At 46.7% G+C, this 17,320-nt stretch overlaps 1 protein-coding gene and 1 non-coding gene across 2 annotated transcripts; both read left to right on the top strand.

Annotated features, from left to right (window-relative positions):
• Positions 1-372: 372 nt before the first annotated feature.
• RPL10 (ribosomal protein L10) lies at positions 373-5,135 on the top strand. The gene is made up of 7 exons (XM_061614202.1): positions 373-437; positions 560-592; positions 3,101-3,159; positions 3,398-3,505; positions 3,595-3,733; positions 4,109-4,271; positions 4,910-5,135. Exons 2-7 carry the CDS (start codon positions 570-572, stop codon positions 5,063-5,065), a joined length of 648 nt encoding a protein of 215 aa, XP_061470186.1. The 5' UTR covers positions 373-437; positions 560-569; the 3' UTR covers positions 5,066-5,135.
• Positions 3,797-3,930, top strand: LOC133382647 (small nucleolar RNA SNORA70). The gene has a single exon (XR_009762032.1). It is a non-coding gene; the product is annotated as a small nucleolar RNA SNORA70 (small nucleolar RNA).
• Positions 5,136-17,320: the final 12,185 nt, after the last annotated feature.

The following is a 17,320-nucleotide window of genomic DNA, read 5'->3' as shown; positions in this document are numbered from 1 at the left end:
CTAGTTTCTCGTAGCTGTCCTCCCCAACCCTAGCTGCCTTCTAATTTCTTGACTGTTGTCTCCATTTTGGTTAATGACTGTCTCAAGGTATTGATAATCCTTGACAAGTTCAATGTCCTCATTGTCATCTTTAAAGAACATGTTAATAAAATTATGACAATTTGGGTTGAGAGGAGAGCGACCATATGAAAGTCAATGAGCTAAATACCTCCTCCACAGAAGGCAGAAGCTCCTAATGGTTCGTTCCATTCTAACGCTGTAACATGGACATTCCTAAATCTACCCGGAAGCTAATGTGTCACTCTAGCCTTCCTCTACACTCAGCTTAAACTAGCCCCTTCGCGCAAGGCCCAACATCTATAGTTTCTGCCGTCCTAGAGTGGCAACATAGATAAGGTGCGCGCAGGCGCGTCTTCACTCTCTTTCCGCTCAGTGAGGTGAGTGTGCGAGTGAAATGGTCGATGTGTGTCTCTGGCCTATAGAGGAGAAATAGGCCCTAAACTTGATCCCATTTTTTTCTGTTGCGGTCGGTGACTAACTTTCTGTCTCTTCTTTTCAGACCTTTAGCCATGGGCCGCCGACCCGCGCGTTGGTGAGTTAACCGTTCGCTCTGCCCAGAGAACGAAAAAAGGGTCGGGCGAAGGCAGCGTGGCTGCTTGCATATTGGGGGTGGGGGAAGGTTGGGGAGAGTGAGGCGCTCCTGCCAGACTGGGACGCGTGGGCTGATGTAAAGGGAGCTTCTTGGGGCTAGTTTTTCGGGAATCGTGATCATGGAAGATGAGTCTATCGATAGATAATACCCAGTGCAAGTAAAATTGTGGCGTCCGCGTTTAGAAGCAGGGTACCTCTGTTGGGGCCTGTAACCGACATGTGTATATGTTTCCAACAGCACCTGGTTGGCGCTTGTTGGAACTGAAATATTGGTTCGATACACCCATGTTACAATTCATAATTGTTCTTATCAGCAAAATAGTTTTCATGGGGTGGCTATCAGTCTTCGCCGCCCCCCAAAAAAGTTTAACATAAAAACCTTAGAACTAAATTGATTTATGAAGCCAGGTACTAGCATTGGGACTGAGCAACCCCCTTTTTGTCTTTCCCTTCCTTCTGTGACATGCCACCTTCAGCATGCAGATTCTGGCATATATTAAGTCAGGGTTCCTTGTTATATATATAGGCCAACATCTTCACACAGAAACTGGTAAGGGAAGGGAGAAATACTTGTCCCTAGAGCTCATTCCTAGAAACCCAGATCTCTTAACCAGCAAATGCTACTGGTTCTAAGCCCTTTTCATTATCTCCTTTTTCTCTCCACCCCCTGCGTGTGCATTCTAATTCAATACTAGCAAGTTAGAGAAGATATTATGTATATAACATATTACTGCTGTGTTAGAGGACCACAGAAGCTCTAAAATTCAACTATCGAAACAAGAATCAAAGCTCACAAAAAGAGTGAGCTTAACTGTACCAACAGTACTAATGGTAGCAGCTAGTGTTGAGCCAATTATTTGTTGTAGGATAGGCATCCACTTCCTGGTACAGAATAAGTTGTGTAGAGATGGTACAAGCCACATTAAGCGATCTAGCCCTTGGACCTTATGTTTGCCTATAACATAATGATCAGAGTTTCTTAGAGAAAACTGTAGAGTTAAAATCTACCTTAACATAAACACAGTGCTCCAAAAAAGGAGTTAAGGTACAGATATAAAATACAATGTTTTATAAAATAATGTCAAAAAATGTTTTTAATATGTATATAAAAACAGACAATATAAAATGCTTATAGGAGTTCTCACGTAATAATACAAAGATGGCCAGAAAAGAATTTTAGTGAGCAACTCAGTGTTCATACTTGATAAAGAATGAGATAATCAAAACAAAACCAATCTGAACATGAAAAGTAACTGATAATCAGTGGCCAATAAACGAGTCTCAATACCCAATAAATTCAAAATGTATATTGTAGCCAAACGCGTTTCGACAGAACGTCTTCTTCAGTGGCCTTGAAGATGGATATGCATTTTGTATTCTATGTTCTAGGATATTGACTGATGTGTTAATTCAATTTTGTCATTTCCTTATAGCAGTCAGTTTGAACCATATTGAAGATTTTACCAACCTTATCTAGCCCTTGGACCTTATGTTTGCTTGTAACATAATGGTCAGAGTTTCTTAGACCACAGGTAGAATATTTTACCATACCACTTAATACAGTGGTGGGGAACCTGTGGCCATTCAGATGTTGATGGAATACAGTGCCATCACCCCTGACCACTGGTCATGGTGGCTCGGTCTGATGGAAGTTGGGAATCCCAACAACATCTGGAGAGCTACCGGCTCAGAGCCGTTTGGAGGAAGGGGATTGCTTCAGTGTATGTATTAAGCAATGCCTTTTTTAAAAAGTGCATTGTATGAACAAATCCAATAAATCAAGAGCAAGGCTGTGAGGGCGGTCAGTTCTGTTTCCATGTCTCTCCACTACCACAGCCATACATTCATTATTTGAAACAATCTTCTATTTAAGTACTTGCTTGGTAACCATAGGCAACAAGAAATTAAGTGCTGCAAGTGAGCATGTTAGCAACAGAGGGATGAAGGGTTTTACCCCTTACATTTGTCCAGCATAGACATGCAGTGTGGGTTGCTTAAAGAGGATCAGAGCTCTTCATCCTTCCTCTGCTATACCCCAAAAGGCTGGTATCAGGGACTGCATCTTGGACCAGTTTTTAAACTCCTCAATCACTCTTCTTTACTGACAGTTAAACACTGTTTGGAGTACAAGGGATGGTGTTCCCTAGAGGCAACAATCTAGCTAGCCAGGAGATGTTTATAAACCTATATTCATGGGTGGCTCTCTAAACCATACATTTCTAGCCAGACAAGAGATAAAGAATTAAATCTTTTGAAATTGGGATAGGGAACTTGTGACCCTCCAGATATTGCTGGACTCTAAGTCCAGCCAGTGATAAGGGATGATGGGAGTTGGAGTCCAACAACATCTGGAGGGCTACATGTTCCTTATCCCTGGTTTAATACATTTATCTGTTTTGGCTGTAATTCTTTTTTAATGCCTCTGACCACCTTTTCTGTTTTCCTCTAGCTATCGATACTGCAAGAATAAGCCTTACCCCAAGTCCCGCTTCTGTAGGGGTGTTCCTGGTAAGTAAGATGTTGACACAAATTATCTTTTTGTGTAAGATGAATTGTTAAATTGAATTGTGCACTTCCAGAAAGCAGCTTAAGATTTAAATCTGAGGTAGGATTGTCTGATTGATTGCACCCAATTTGATCAGTAGCTTCCTTACACTTGTTCGGGAGTGCTGGAGAACCCAGCTTTAGTTAACTTCCCTGTATCCTCATGTAACAGTGGCTGATAAAATTTATTTTTATTCTTCAGACCCCAAGATCAGAATCTTTGATCTGGGCAGGAAGAAGGCCAAGGTCGATGAGTTCCCACTCTGTGGGCACATGGTGTCAGATGAATACGAGCAGTTGTCATCAGAAGGTACAGAGCACCAACAGATCATGCAGCCCATTCTTCTTGTTGCTGTGCTTGTGTGGTCTTCCCCATTCACCCTGTTCATCTCTCCACAGCTCTAGAGGCTGCTCGTATCTGTGCCAACAAGTACATGGTGAAGAGCTGTGGCAAGGATGGGTTTCACATCCGTGTGCGCCTGCACCCCTTCCATGTCATTCGCATCAACAAGATGTTGTCATGTGCTGGAGCTGATAGGTAAGGAATGAGTTAGAGCCCCAGCTCTGATGTTAAGATTGTGGGAGCGGTATATGAATGACCACGCAGTCAATTAAGCCGACCAGTCCCTGCTGCTGTCAGGGGCTGGTGTGCACTGACTGCGCACAGCAACTCCCTTGGTTGTGTACGTGCTCTGTTCCTTGTACAGAGCACCTTAAGGGACCTTGGGAACACTTTTAAGTCCTGGTGAGGTGCATATGTCTATATCCATAGCACCTGTGATACTTGACTGGAGCCCTTGGCTTGCATGTTCAGACATTGTGCCAAGAGGGCTTGAGTGGTGATGGGTGTGGCAACATGGTAGTCCTTGTAGATCACACATTAAGATCTTAAACATTTTTTGGTTTTCATTAGGCTTCAGACTGGAATGCGTGGAGCCTTTGGTAAGCCTCAAGGCACTGTGGCCCGTGTGCATATTGGTCAGGTCATCATGTCCATCCGCACCAAGGTGCAGAACAAGGAACATGTCGTTGAAGCATTGCGCAGGGCCAAGTTCAAGTTCCCTGGGCGCCAGAAGGTAATGTATGGTGTTGGTGGAGGAAGTTGGTATTGTCAATGTGGCCATATACAGGTACCCCACTGCTAAAGATAGGGCACATAATAAGGGTTAAATCTCACAGTATAACTAGTGAGAGCATAAGTTTATTTTGCTGCTGTCATAACATTCTGCCCAGGATGTATTTTGTTGTGTGACTCTCTTGTCTACAGTGACTTGCTGTAGATTGGTGGGGAAGGACAGGCAATTAACCAATGGCATTGCTTCTCACCTCATTGAAGACAAGCTAATACAGGCATACCCCGCTTAACGTCGCTTCACTTAACGTCGCCTCGCTATAACGTACATGCTCCATACGTCCCCATACCCCGCTTAACGTTCACGCTCTTCGCAATAACGTACACTTTATTGGCATGACGCCGCTGCCATCTAGTGATGATTGCGTGCAGTACAAGTGAAGACAATTGCTTCGCTTAACGTTTATTTTCGCTTAAAGTATACTCTCCGGTCCCATTGCGAACGTTAAAGCGGTATATGCCTGTACGCAATAGTAGATGCATAACAGAGCATTGTGGATACATGTATCCATTTTTTTAAGAACACTTGGCACATTGGGAATTCCGGGGGAAACTTCTGATCTCTCCCGCTCTCTCTCCTAGATCCATATTTCCAAGAAATGGGGCTTCACCAAATTCAACGCTGATGAGTTTGAGGAAATGGTGGCTGAGAAACGCCTTATCCCTGATGGCTGTGGAGTTAAATACATCCCCAACAGGGGCCCTCTAGACAAGTGGCGTGCGTTGCATACCGCATGAGTGCAATGTAGGCTGCTCCACTCAGTTCTTTTCTTGAAGGAAAATTGATGAGAATAAAAATTTCTATCTAGCTGCTGTGTTAAATGTTGATGTTACTGTAGGATTCATATAACTTTGAAAAGATGTTCACCCTTTGGGGTGAAGATGCTTGTAAATTTGAGATAATTGGTAATCCTTTGTCAGTGTTGCAAGACAATTCTCTCACCAGTGAATCCCTTAGACTAGTCTGCCACAAGCAATCCTAAGGAAGGGACTAAAAAACCTCACAAAGACTTCCAGGGCAAAATAATCAGAAACAAGATTGCCCTGTACTTCAGAGAAGATTGGTAATAGTAATTAGTCCAGACTGGCCAAAGTGATGACACTTGAATGCAAAATATGTTTGTTTTCACATAGAATATGAACAGTAGGGTGTAACTGTTAAGTCCAAAATAAGCACTTTAAATTTATGGGGAGAAGAAACAAGCATAAGCAAAAATAAAATTGACTCCCAGGGCACAGTCAAGATATATGATAATTGGCTGAAGCGAAGCAGGTCTACTCACTGCCTACATGGGAGACCTAGCAGCCTTTATGTAGATATAGGTTCCCAGCTGGCAAAAAGGCATAATTGTAGAGAAATGCATAGAATTGCTTAATCCAGGAGTTCCCAAGCTTTTTTTCCCCACTGACCATTTGATAATTGCTGAGGGTCTTGGCAGACCACTTATGATTTTTCTGCCTGTTGTGGAAATTGTAATGTACTCTTAGGTGCTGTATGACTTTTAATTGTATTTTTATTCCTTTTATATTTTATAGTATTACAATTTGAATTCCATTACATTTGAATTTTAAGGAATTCAGATTGTAGTACAAATAAAATACAGTATAAGAAATAAAAAGCAATAAAATACAGTTCAAAATCAAAATGTATATTTAAGGTAGACATGCTGTGGGACCACCCGAATAAAGCTCACAGACCACAGTTTGAGAACCTCTAGCTTAATCCGACTGTTTCAGAGCAAGAGTGATCCCAGTTGGATGTCCTGGAAGTGATGGTTAAACTAAAACAAAATGCCAGGGGGGGGGAGTCTTTGGCCCTCTAGGTGCTGCTGAACTACAGCGCCCATCATTCTGTGGCTAGTAGGAGTTGCAGTTCAGAAACAGCTGGAGGGTCAAAGGTTCCCCACACCAGAACTACATGAGATCATATATTACAGTTGGGAAATGCCATCACTTCACACTCTGAACTCCAGAGCTACCTTTATGTTTACCTACCTGTGAACCTTTGTGAAAAGCAAGGAGCTGTGTAAGGCCTTGAAGCCCCGACCGCTTGAGGCAACAGCTGCAGTGCTTGAGTGCCATTTTTGCAGAAAAAGTAAAGTCAAATGTCTGGAATAAATTAAAGGATGTACTGGTTACATAACTTTAAAGATGCTTTTCAAAACCCTGAGATTTTCAGAAAACTGAATGTTGTGCCTCATATTACCAACCCATGTGGGATATTTACAGCTCTCAACATCAGTGGTGAATCTCACAGCACACCTAGATAGGCCTGCAGGAAGTCTTAGACTTAGCACTCCCGCTGGGCCTTAGGAACAAGCCCAGGATTCACCTCCACAGGATAGGGATTGCTGATTCCTAGGGCCTGCAGAAATGAGATGGTGTAGATTACCCAGGTCTCTTCACATCACGTTCAAACTATCAGCTGCTTGAGAAGAGATCCCAATGGCACGGCTACGACTTGGGAGACCAGGGTCCAATCCCCACATGCCTTGAAGCTCACTGGGTGACCTTGGGCCAGTCACTACCTCTCAGTCAGTGTTTCCATTTCTCTGAATATGTGAAGTACAGCAACACTTTGCAAAATTTACACTAAAAACACTCCAAAAATAATTGTTGAATAATGGCACTGACTATTCTGCAGAATAGTCTCTAGTGGACACCAGGAGTATCTCAGTTTGCACAAGATAAAACAGTGGGAGGTGAAATATATTCTAGCAAAATTCTAGGTGTAATCTATGTTTTTAATTGACTGTGCCCACACTGCCTTAAATGAAGTGGTTTAAACATAGCAGGCTGAAAACATGCGTCTTCTTTTTTCCAACAGCTAGAGTGATGGCTGAAGTAGCAACAAATTGTAATCTGCCTGATTTTACATCAAACTGCAGTTTCAGATTCAACTGTCAATGCACCCAAAATAGAAATAGAACATAACCTCCAATTTGAAACAAAAGGCTGTCTTCACCATCATATGACACTGACCAATAAAAAGGCTTTGAAATTAATAAAAATAAATTTGACACAGATTTCTAGGATGAATAATGAGGGAAATAAAAAATTCTGCATTAGATTCTCTGTAGAAAACAGTTAACACAGGAAAGGAGCGAAGTAAGAACACCAACAAACATACGAAAATATAATTCTCCATCTTTGGAGATGGCTGGTGTGTCCACCACTCACCATATGCTCAGAGGCACATGTTACCAAATTCTTCCAAGCTACACAGCAAGTGGATTGGACTGTGAAAGGCCAACCCAAATTGTGTTTGCATTTTGACAACTTTGTAGGGCAGTACAATATCTCAGAGAGGAGTTCAGGTCCCCTGCTCCCCTGGTGTATTCACTATAGCTGCCCAATTCCCCTGCTTTTTAAAGTTTGATAGAAATATCTGTGGGCTATAGGTATGTTCTTAAACCGCAAGTCCCCCCCCCCATTAGTGAATTTATTTGCTTTTTAATCCGGGAGGTAAGAAATGGGTTTGTTGAAAATAAATGGATCATTTGCATGGTTATTGAGTTCAATGGGATTTACTCCCCTGCAATCATGCTTAATATAGCTGAAACTGACCACAAGGGATGGGGAGGGGGGAGGGAAGAAAGGGCAGAGGGGAGGTGGGGGATGGGAGCACACAGGAGGGGGCAGGGAGGAGAAGGACAGGTTTGGAAGATCAGGACAGACAAAAGGAAGTACTTCTTTACTCAGTGCATAGTTAAACTATGGAATTTGCTCCCACAAGACGCAATAATGGCCACCGGCTTGGATGGCTTTAAAAGAAGATTAGACAAATTCATGGAGGACAGGGCTATCAATGGCTACTAGCCATGATGGCTGTGCTCTGCCACCCTAGTCAGAGGCAGTATGCTTCTGAAAACCAGTTGCTGGGAGCCTCAGGAGGGTTCTTGCACTCAGGTCCTGCTTGCGGGCTTCCCACAGGCACCTGGTCAGCCACTGTGAGAACAGGATGCTGGACTAGATGGGCCACTGGCCTGATCCAGCAGGCTCTTCTTATGTTCTTATGTTTGATCATTTACATGTTTATTGAGTTCAGTGAGATTTACTCATGTGCAAGCATGCTTAGGATAGGTAAAACTGACCGGGCAGGGGGGAGGGAGGGCTGGAGTGGGCAGGGGAGGAAGAAGAAGGAAGAGGGGACGGGAGGAGGAAGGGAGAGGGGAGGGGAGGGGAAGGAGGGGAAAGGCAGGTCTGATCATTTGCATGCTTATTGAGTTCAATGGGATTTACTCATGCAATCATGGTTAGAATAGGTAAAACTGACTATGGGGTAGGAGGAGCGGGGTGGTAGGGCAGGTTTGATCATTTGCATGCTTACAGAGTTCAATGGTATTTACTCCCGTGCAATCATGCTTGAGATAGGTCAAATTTACCATGGGGAGGATGGAGGCGCAAAGGAAGAGGGAGGGAGGGGGCAAGAGGGAGAAGGGAGGGTGAGTTTGATTATTTGCATACTTTTTGAGTTCAATGGGATTTATTTCTGTGCAATCATATTTGAAAATGGAAATGGACTGCCTTCAAGTCGATCCCGACTTACATTGACCCTATGAATAGGGTTTTCATGGTAAACGGTATTCAGAGGTGGTTTTACCATTGCCTTCCTCTGAGGCTGAGAGGCAGTGACTGGCCCAAGGTCACCCAGGGAGCTTCATGGCTGTGTGGGGATTCAAACCCTGATCTCCCAGGTCGTAGTCCAATACTCGGTAAGCACTGGGTAGGGGAAGCCCCTTTCATTTCTTAAAGGAAAACATTATGAACAGTAACATTGCTTTTCAGCGCTTCCCCCACCTTTTTATTTTACAACAGGCACGTGTAGCCTCCCACCCAAATTTAAGCCAAAGCTATCCCTGACCACATCCACACCAGGCCTTCACTTTGGACAGTCATGGCTTCTCTCAAAGAATCCTGGGAAGTGTAGTTAGTGAAGGGTCTGAGAATTGCTAGGAGATGCCCTGCTCCCCTCACAGACCTTCAATCACAGTGGCTGACTGTTAAACCAGTCGGGCCATTGGAGCTCTGTCAGTGGAATAGGAGTCTCCTCTCAGCACCTTTCACAAACTACCCTTCCCAGGATTCTTTGGGGGAAGCCATGACTGTCTCAAGTGAAATCAAAGTCTGGTGTGGGTGTGGCCCCCTAATTAGCCAAGCCAAGCTGCTGTGAGTCTGGCTTTTAGAACACTGACAGTTGGTTCTTACTGAGAATGCTCGAGCTTATGATTGACTCCAATGCTAAATTTCTTAAATTAAAAAAAATGCCTGGCTGATTTTTAATTAACTTTTAAACTGCAGAAGATGAAGGTCAGAGTATGGGGCAAGGTCAGTAATAGGATTACAGGTACTCTGTGAACATGGCTGATTTTTAATGAATTTCAACAGATTATAACTCTGACAGAAAAAAATCCAAAAGGGCTCTGGGTTTTTTTTCTCTCTTTTTAGACTTTGAACTCTCTGTTTTCTCTGACTGTTTTGTGTATCGCCATGAAAATTGAGAGGGTTGTTAAGCAGGCGTTTCTGAATTCAGGACTACAGTAGGGTCCCACTTTTGGCACCCTGCTTTTTGGCGTTCCGCTAATACGGCGCCAGCAGGGCGATCAGCTGGAGGGGGGCTGGAGCTCCCCGCACTCCAGCTGATTGCGCCGGAGGAGGGGAAGATCAGCTGTAGCGTGCTACAGCTGATCTCCTCTTTTGGCACAATCAGACTCCCGCTCGAGCTGATCACGCCTGAGGAGGGGAAGATCTGATCTTCTCCTCTGGTGCGGTCAGCAGGTTAGGTTCCAGACCCCCGCTCTACAGCTGATCTGCTTTTCGGCGGTTTTTGCTTTTTGGTGGGGGTCTGGAACCTAACCTGCCATATGAGTGGGGCCCTACTGTATAGGTTTTGTAAGGTTTTGTTTTGAAATGAGCTTATGGGAAACAGCAGAATGGCATGGGGAGGTATTTTCAATTTAACATTGCAGAATGTGAAAAATCTATGCTGGCTATAATATACAGTGTTGCGCTGCAGCCAACTCAGAAGGGACAGGAAGGGGGGAGGCATGAGTTTCAGGCACCTCTGCAGCCAGAAGAAGCAGAGTTGGGGATTGTTGTGTCTGAGCAGGATCGTGCGGGAGGGGGGCAGCCTGCTCTCCAGCCAGTTCCCACGAGTAACGCCCTTTCCGAGGAGCCGAGCGCACCGCCCCCAGTTGATGCAGAGGACTTGTGGGGGGAAGCTTCAGAGTCAGTGCCAGCTCCTCCTTTACCAAGCAGTTCCCAGGAGGATTCCAGTGTGGCACCGCCCCCTGACCTCATTGCTTGGGAGCAGGTGTCTTCAGATGAGCTGTTGGATGCGCGCCCTCTGTCTCCTCGTTCCCGACGCCGCGAGAAACGGTCAGGGCAAAGACAGGAATTACGAAGGAGTCAGAGATTACGTTCGAAAACATTTCCTATATAAGCCTGCCACTCCCAGTGGGGGGTCATTGAGTCAACTTCCTTCACACGCTGCAGAGCATGTCTAGAGTATAGTTAGGGACTCTAGTGAGTTAGCGTAGGGTTTCCTATGAAGCGCAATGCCTTTGATGTATCCATTACTCTACTAAAACGAGATTTACTTGCACACACACTCCAGCCTCATTCTTTCGGCTCTGGATGGGACAGATTGACTCAACCACCATCCCTACTCGAACCTGTTCCCATGGCGGATGACATGGACCAGAACGAAGCAAGAGGGGGAGTACCTATCACCATGGAAGCTTTGTATGCCGAGATCCAGAACCTCCGAGTGACTACGCAAGCCCTACAAGCCGAGAACCAAAACCTCAGAGCCGCAACGCAAGCCTTGCAAGTGGATAACCAGAATCTCCATGCCTTGGTCGCCCAAGTCCAGGTTGCGCCTCCCGGGGCGGTAGCCCCTGTGAAGTCTCCAGTGGGGCTCCCCGTGTGATACGGGGGCCAGAGTGAACAGTTTGCCACATTTCTAGCCCAATGTGAGTTATACATTCAAGTGCGCAGAGCTGAGTTCCCAACTGATGATGCGAAGGTGGCGTTCATCATCAGTTTATTGGAAGGGGAAGCGGCAAAATGGGCCACCCCGTATTTGATTCGCAATGACCAGATATTGCGCCAGTTTGACGCCTTCAAGAATGCGATGGGGGACATGTTCTGAGACCCCCAGAGGAAGGAGACGGTTGTCCGCCAGTTAGAGACCCTGAGACAGGGAAGGGGGTCTGTAGGGCAATACACGAATGCTTTTCGTGTTTTGTCTCAGGAGACGGAGTACAATGACCCAGCCTTGATGTACTTCTACAGAAATGGACTGAGTCCAGAAGTGTTGGATGAACTGGCGCGCTCCACACACCCCGACTCACTGAGGGGTTTGATTCAACTGAGTTTGCAGATAGACAGCCGCTTAGAAGGAAGAAAGTTGGAGCGAAGAATGGAGCCTTCACGGAGTCAGGTTGCTGCTCCGCTGCCCCGTGCACGCCCCGTGCCCAATCTTGGCATCCCTACTGTCTCGGGAGAGGAGCCCATGCAGATTGGGGGGGCTAGACCACGATTGACAGAGGAGGAGAGGGAAAGACGCTGGAGGGAAGGACTGTGTCTCTATTGCGGAAAGTCTGGACACCTTGCCAGAAATTGTGCAGCCAAAACCAGAAGTTCCCAGCCGCCGGAAAACTTCACATCCCAGCTCTCGTAGAGGCTAGAGAGTTGGGGGGTGCTATAGACACTGAGCCTCCGTTACGACCCCTTCCCTCCCAAGGGGCCCTTCTGTTGCCCATTCGCATCACCCTATCCTCAGGCGAGAGCTTCTCAGCCAAGGCTATGATCGACAGCGGAGCATCCTCTTATTTCATAGACCAAGAGTTGGCGCTACACCACGCTATTCCCACAAGAGAACTGAGTCAGCCGTTGGCAGTGGAAACTATAGATGGCCGGCCTCTGAAGTCTGGGGGGGTGACTCTGGTGACTGAGTCCGTGGAAGTGAAGGTCCCTGGGCATCGGGAAGACCTGTCGTTCTATGTGGCATCCTTGCCACGTTTCCCGGTGGTGTTGGGTATGCCTTGGCTGGTTAGGCACAACCCCACAATCTTTTGGGATGAAGCTGTGGTGGTTTTTACCTCCAAGTACTGCCATCAACATCCTGAAGAGGAGCCACAGGTGTTGGCAGGGGCGTCTCCCCCAAGGAAGATAACTTTGCCCACCAAGTATGGGAGTTTTCGGGACGTCTTCGATAAAAAGGAAGCGGAGCAACTCCCTCCTCACCTGCCCTATGATTGTGCCATTGATTTGGTGCCTGGGGCACGCATCCCCACCGGGCGGATCTACTCTCTATCTGAACCAGAGTTGGCAGCGTTAAGGGAGTTTCTGGACGCCAATTTGAAGAAAGGCTTCATTCGCCCTTCACAGTCCCCAGCTGGTGCACCCCTGCTGTTTGTGAAGAAAAAGGGAGGGGAGCTCCATCCCTGTAATGATTATCGAGCCCTAAACCAGCTCACTATTCCCAATAGTTACCCGCTGCCGTTCATTAGGGAAATGTTGGAGAGGTTGCGTTCCGCCAGAATTTTCACGAAACTGGACTTGAGAGGAGCTTACAACTTGGTGAGGATTAAGGCAGGTCATGAATGGAAGATTGCGTTTAAGACCCGTTACAGTCAGTTTGAGTATTTGGTGATGCCATACGGGTTGTCGGGAGCACCTGGAGTCTTCCAAAATTTTATGAATGACATCTTTCGGGACTTTGTGGACCGCTTTATGATAGCGTATTTGAATGATATCCTGATTTATTCGAATACTCCTGAGGAACACGACTCGCATGTGCGTGCAGTGCTGCAGAAGTTACGGGAACACCGTCTTTACGCGAAGCTGGAAAAGTGTGGGTTTGACCTAACCACGTTGGACTTTCTGGGGTATCGGATCTCTCCAGCAGGAGTAGAAATGGACCCAGAAAAAGTTCGTTGTGTACTCACGTGGCAACCCCCCAAGACCAAGAAGGATTTGCAACGCTTCTTGGGCTTTGCGAATTACTACCATCGTTTCATAGCCAACTACTCCCATCAGACCGCACCGCTCACAGATTGCCTGAAGGGCTCAGGACCTTTTCAATGGACAGAAGCTGCACAAGAGGCTTTCAAGAGCCTGAAGCGAAGGTTTGCTACCGAACCCATACTACAGCATGCCGACCCGGCGCTCCCTTTTGTGGTAGAGACGGATGCTTCGGATGTCGCGATCGGAGGGGTTCTTTTGCAACCAGCCCAGAAAGGGGGAGAACTGATGCCTTGTGCCTACTTTTCCAGAAAGTTAACCGACTCTGAACAAAACTACACTGTGTGGGAAAAGGAGCTATTAGCCATTAGAGATGCCTTTGAAGCCTGGAGACACCATCTGGAAGGGGCGCAGCATGAAACCATCGTAATCTAGAGAGTCTTCATACCGCCCGTAAACTCAATCAGAGGCAAGTGCGCTGGGCTCAGTTCTTCGCACGGTTCCATTTCAAAATTCATTATATCTCCCAAGCACAGAATAAGCGGGCTGATGCCCTCTCAAGGAAGCCAGAATTTCTGAGGGATCCCACCCCAACCATTACAGTACATAATCCCTCCCGAGCAGGGAGTAGTAGGGGCCTGCCAAGATTCTTGGGAAGCTGAAGTGCGTGAAGCGCAACAACCGGACCCTTTCGTGCAGGAGCAGCGGGTCGAAGAGGGCGCGTCACCCCAGGCAGAACAGAAGGACCTTATATGGAAGGATGGCATACTGCACCATCAGGAAGCTGTTTATGAGAACTGCGAGTGAGGGTACTACGTCAGTGCCATGACACCTCCATGGCAGGCCACTTTGGGGTTTTTAAGACCATTCAAGCTGTCACTCGGGAGTTCTGGTGGCCCAAGGTGAAGAAGGACATAGAGCATTACGTTCGCTCTTGCCCCACTAGCATGAGGGCTAAACATGCCACTGGGAAGCCACCAGGGCTACTGGAACCCCTTCCTACTCCAGGAGGACCTTGGCGAATGATTACTATGGATTTTATAACAGACCTTCCACCTTCGCAGGGGAAAACCACAGTTTTGGTGGTCGTTGATGCCTTCTCGAAAATGGCTCACTTCATTCCGTGCGCAGGGCTCCCAAGCGCTCAAGACACTGTCAAGTTGTATGTGCAAAATGTGTATCGGCTGCACGGTCTGCCAGACAGCCTGGTTTCCGATCGGGGCACACAATTTACCTCACGTTTTTGGCAAGCATTGTGGAAGTTGCTGCAAAATGAGCTGAGACTGTCGTCTGCCCATCATCCCCAAACGGATGGGCAGTCCGAGAGGGTCAACGCAGTGTTGCAACAATATTTACGTTGTTTTGTGGGGTATCAGCAGGACAACTGGATGTCCTACCTGCATTTAGCAGAATTTGCCTATAATAATGCTGTGCATTCGCACATGCAACAGACTCCTTTCTTTGCCTATTTTGGCTACCACCTCCGAGCCTTCCCTGCCCCAAAAGACAGTCTCTCAGTCCCAGCCGCTGAGGATTACTTGCAGGAACTTCACTCTATGCAACAGCTACTCCAAGAGCAACTAGAACAGGCCAAAGTGGATTACAAACATGCAGCTGACCAGCATCAGAGAGAGGGGGACCTCATACGAGTGGGAGACCAGGTCTGGATCTCTACACGTTTCCTAGCTATGCCTGGCCGGTGTCATAAACTGCAGGATCGGCGTGTAGGGCCCTTTGAGGTGGAGGCTCAGATTAACCCTGTGACTTACAGACTAAAATTGCCGCCCACCTTCAAGATGCACCCAGTCTTCCACAGGGTATTGTTGACCAAGGACGCTGCCCCCGACCCTCACCGTCCGCGAGTGGACCCCGCACCGCCGTTGTTGGTGGAGGGGGAGGAGGAATACGAAGTAGAACAGATTTTGGACTCGCGACAACGCCGAGGGCGTCTTCAGTACCTGATTCATTGGAAGGGGTACGATCCAACTGAACGTTCCTGGGAAACAGAGGAGAATGTGCACACTCTGACTTTGGTGAGAGAATTTCATGAGGCTTATCCAGAGAAACCTAGACCTCAGGGGTGGGAAGGGTTAAAGCATGGAGGGGGGGATGATGTTGCGCTGCAGCCAACTCAGAAGGGACAGGAAGGGGGGAGGCATGAGTTTCAGGCACCTCCGCGGCCAGAAGAAGCAGAGTTGGGGATTGTTGTGTCTGAGCAGGATCGTGCGGGAGGGGGGCAGCCTGCTCTCCAGCCAGTTCCCACGAGTAACGCCCTTTCCGAGGAGCCGAGCGCACCGCCCCCAGTTGATGCAGAGGACTTGTGGGGGGAAGCTTCAGAGTCAGTGCCAGCTCCTCCTTTACCAAGCAGTTCCCAGGAGGATTCCAGTGTGGCACTGCCCCCTGACCTCGAGCCCGTTGCTCAGGAGCAGGTGTCTTCAGATGAGCCGTTGGATGCGCGTCCCCTGTCTCCTGGTTCCCGTCGCCGTGAGAAACGGACAGGGCAAATCAGGGATTACGAAGGAGCCAGAGATTACGTTCGAAAACATTTCCTATATAAGCCTGCCGCTCCCAGTGGGGGGTCGTTGAGTCAACTTCCTTCATACGCTGCAGAGCATGTCTAGAGTATAGTTAGGGACTCTAGTGAGTTAGCATAGGGTTTCCTGTGAAGCGCAATGCCTTTGATGTATCCATTACTCTAATAAAACGAGATTTACTTGCACACACACTCCAGCCTCATTCTTTCGGCTCTGGACGGGACATACAGCCACTCTTGTGGTTGTATAATACCCACTCCTTTCAGAACAGGGAATGCCCCCCAGGAAAAATGATAGCCATCTGGGTGCTTAGAATATATGGAAAATACGAGACATACAAATGAAATAGGCTGGACTATATATGTAAAGAATGAGGTGATCTAGGATCCTCTGAAGGAAGAATGGACTGTACTACTTCTGACTGCAGTGGGGGGAACTTTGCTAAAAAAACAACTCTGAATAAAAAAAGCCAAAGCACTAGCCTATCAGGGATAAAGATTCTAGCTCAGCCTATTCTTTGGTGTGCTAATAGGGTGGCATTCAAAAATGAGATCGCCTCACCCCCTACAGCCTCAAGAGGTACTGTTCAGATTATTCCACCTCACTCTGCCGCCTGTGTAGACTGTGAGTGTGAACAACGCCATCTGTTAGTCAGTGCCTACCTATTCACGGCCCGGAGCAACATCTGCATAGCTGAACCTTCAGAGTTGTGCACCTCTTGGATGGCAGAGATATCACAGCAAGAAAGGATCTTGCAGTGGGCGAAGAGTGGGTGATCAAAGCAATGCAAGTCGTGGCGAGTTTGTTGCTGGGTGGGTCCCTCCATAGCTGAGTTAAGCAGGATATTGAGCATCACCACCCTGACTGGGCTGCTGCAAGTTAAGACGTGGGCAGGGAGGACATAATGTTCTCATTCTCTTGGTTTTTATTTTTACAATAGCCTCATGAAAATCCTCCAGCATTTAGTGCAAATGTCTCCTAATAAAACACATTTTTGTAGTTTTGACTAATATACACATTTTTGCAATCAATTTCTCATCATTTAATGCATTTTCTTATGTTATTTTCACTCTATTTTATGCACACTTTCCCCTAATATATGCGTTTTTGTAAACATTGGTTGTAGAACTGCATTACAAAATTCAGAAAAGGGCAAATTTCAAAGGATGGCTATGTTTTGGGTCTCACATTGTTTCAGAATGTGTGGATCTGATAGATGGTGAGAAGGGTGATATGTTGATGGCATTGTTAAATTCAGGAACTGCAACCAGTTTTTTAAGGAATAGTTAGCCATGGCAATAAGAGATAAACCACAAATAAGAGGAGCGACAGTGAATGGGAGAGAGCACACTGATGTTTTGCAGATAGTCCTGTGCTCTTCGTTATAAACCAGGAAGCTTGCCGGGAATCATTGAAACAGAACTGCATGATTTTAGCATGGATTAATTGTTCCCCATTTTGCATACATTTGAGCTCCAATTAAATTGTA

The sequence above is a fragment of the Rhineura floridana genome, chromosome 3 (genome assembly GCF_030035675.1).
Source record: "Rhineura floridana isolate rRhiFlo1 chromosome 3, rRhiFlo1.hap2, whole genome shotgun sequence".
NCBI lineage: Eukaryota > Metazoa > Chordata > Lepidosauria > Squamata > Rhineuridae > Rhineura > Rhineura floridana.
This window is presented reverse-complemented; position numbering and strand designations above follow the sequence as displayed.

What these genes read in the sequence shown, in the direction of transcription:
- RPL10 (XM_061614202.1), top strand. Translation starts at nt 570, where the DNA reads ATGGGCCGCCGACCCGCGCGTTG. An exon ending in CGAGCAGTTGTCATCAGAAG is followed by an intron (nt 3,506 to 3,594) that starts GTACAGAGCACC and finishes ATCTCTCCACAG; the next exon opens with CTCTAGAGGCTGCTCGTATC. An exon ending in TCATGTGCTGGAGCTGATAG is followed by an intron (nt 3,734 to 4,108) that starts GTAAGGAATGAG and finishes GGTTTTCATTAG; the next exon opens with GCTTCAGACTGGAATGCGTG.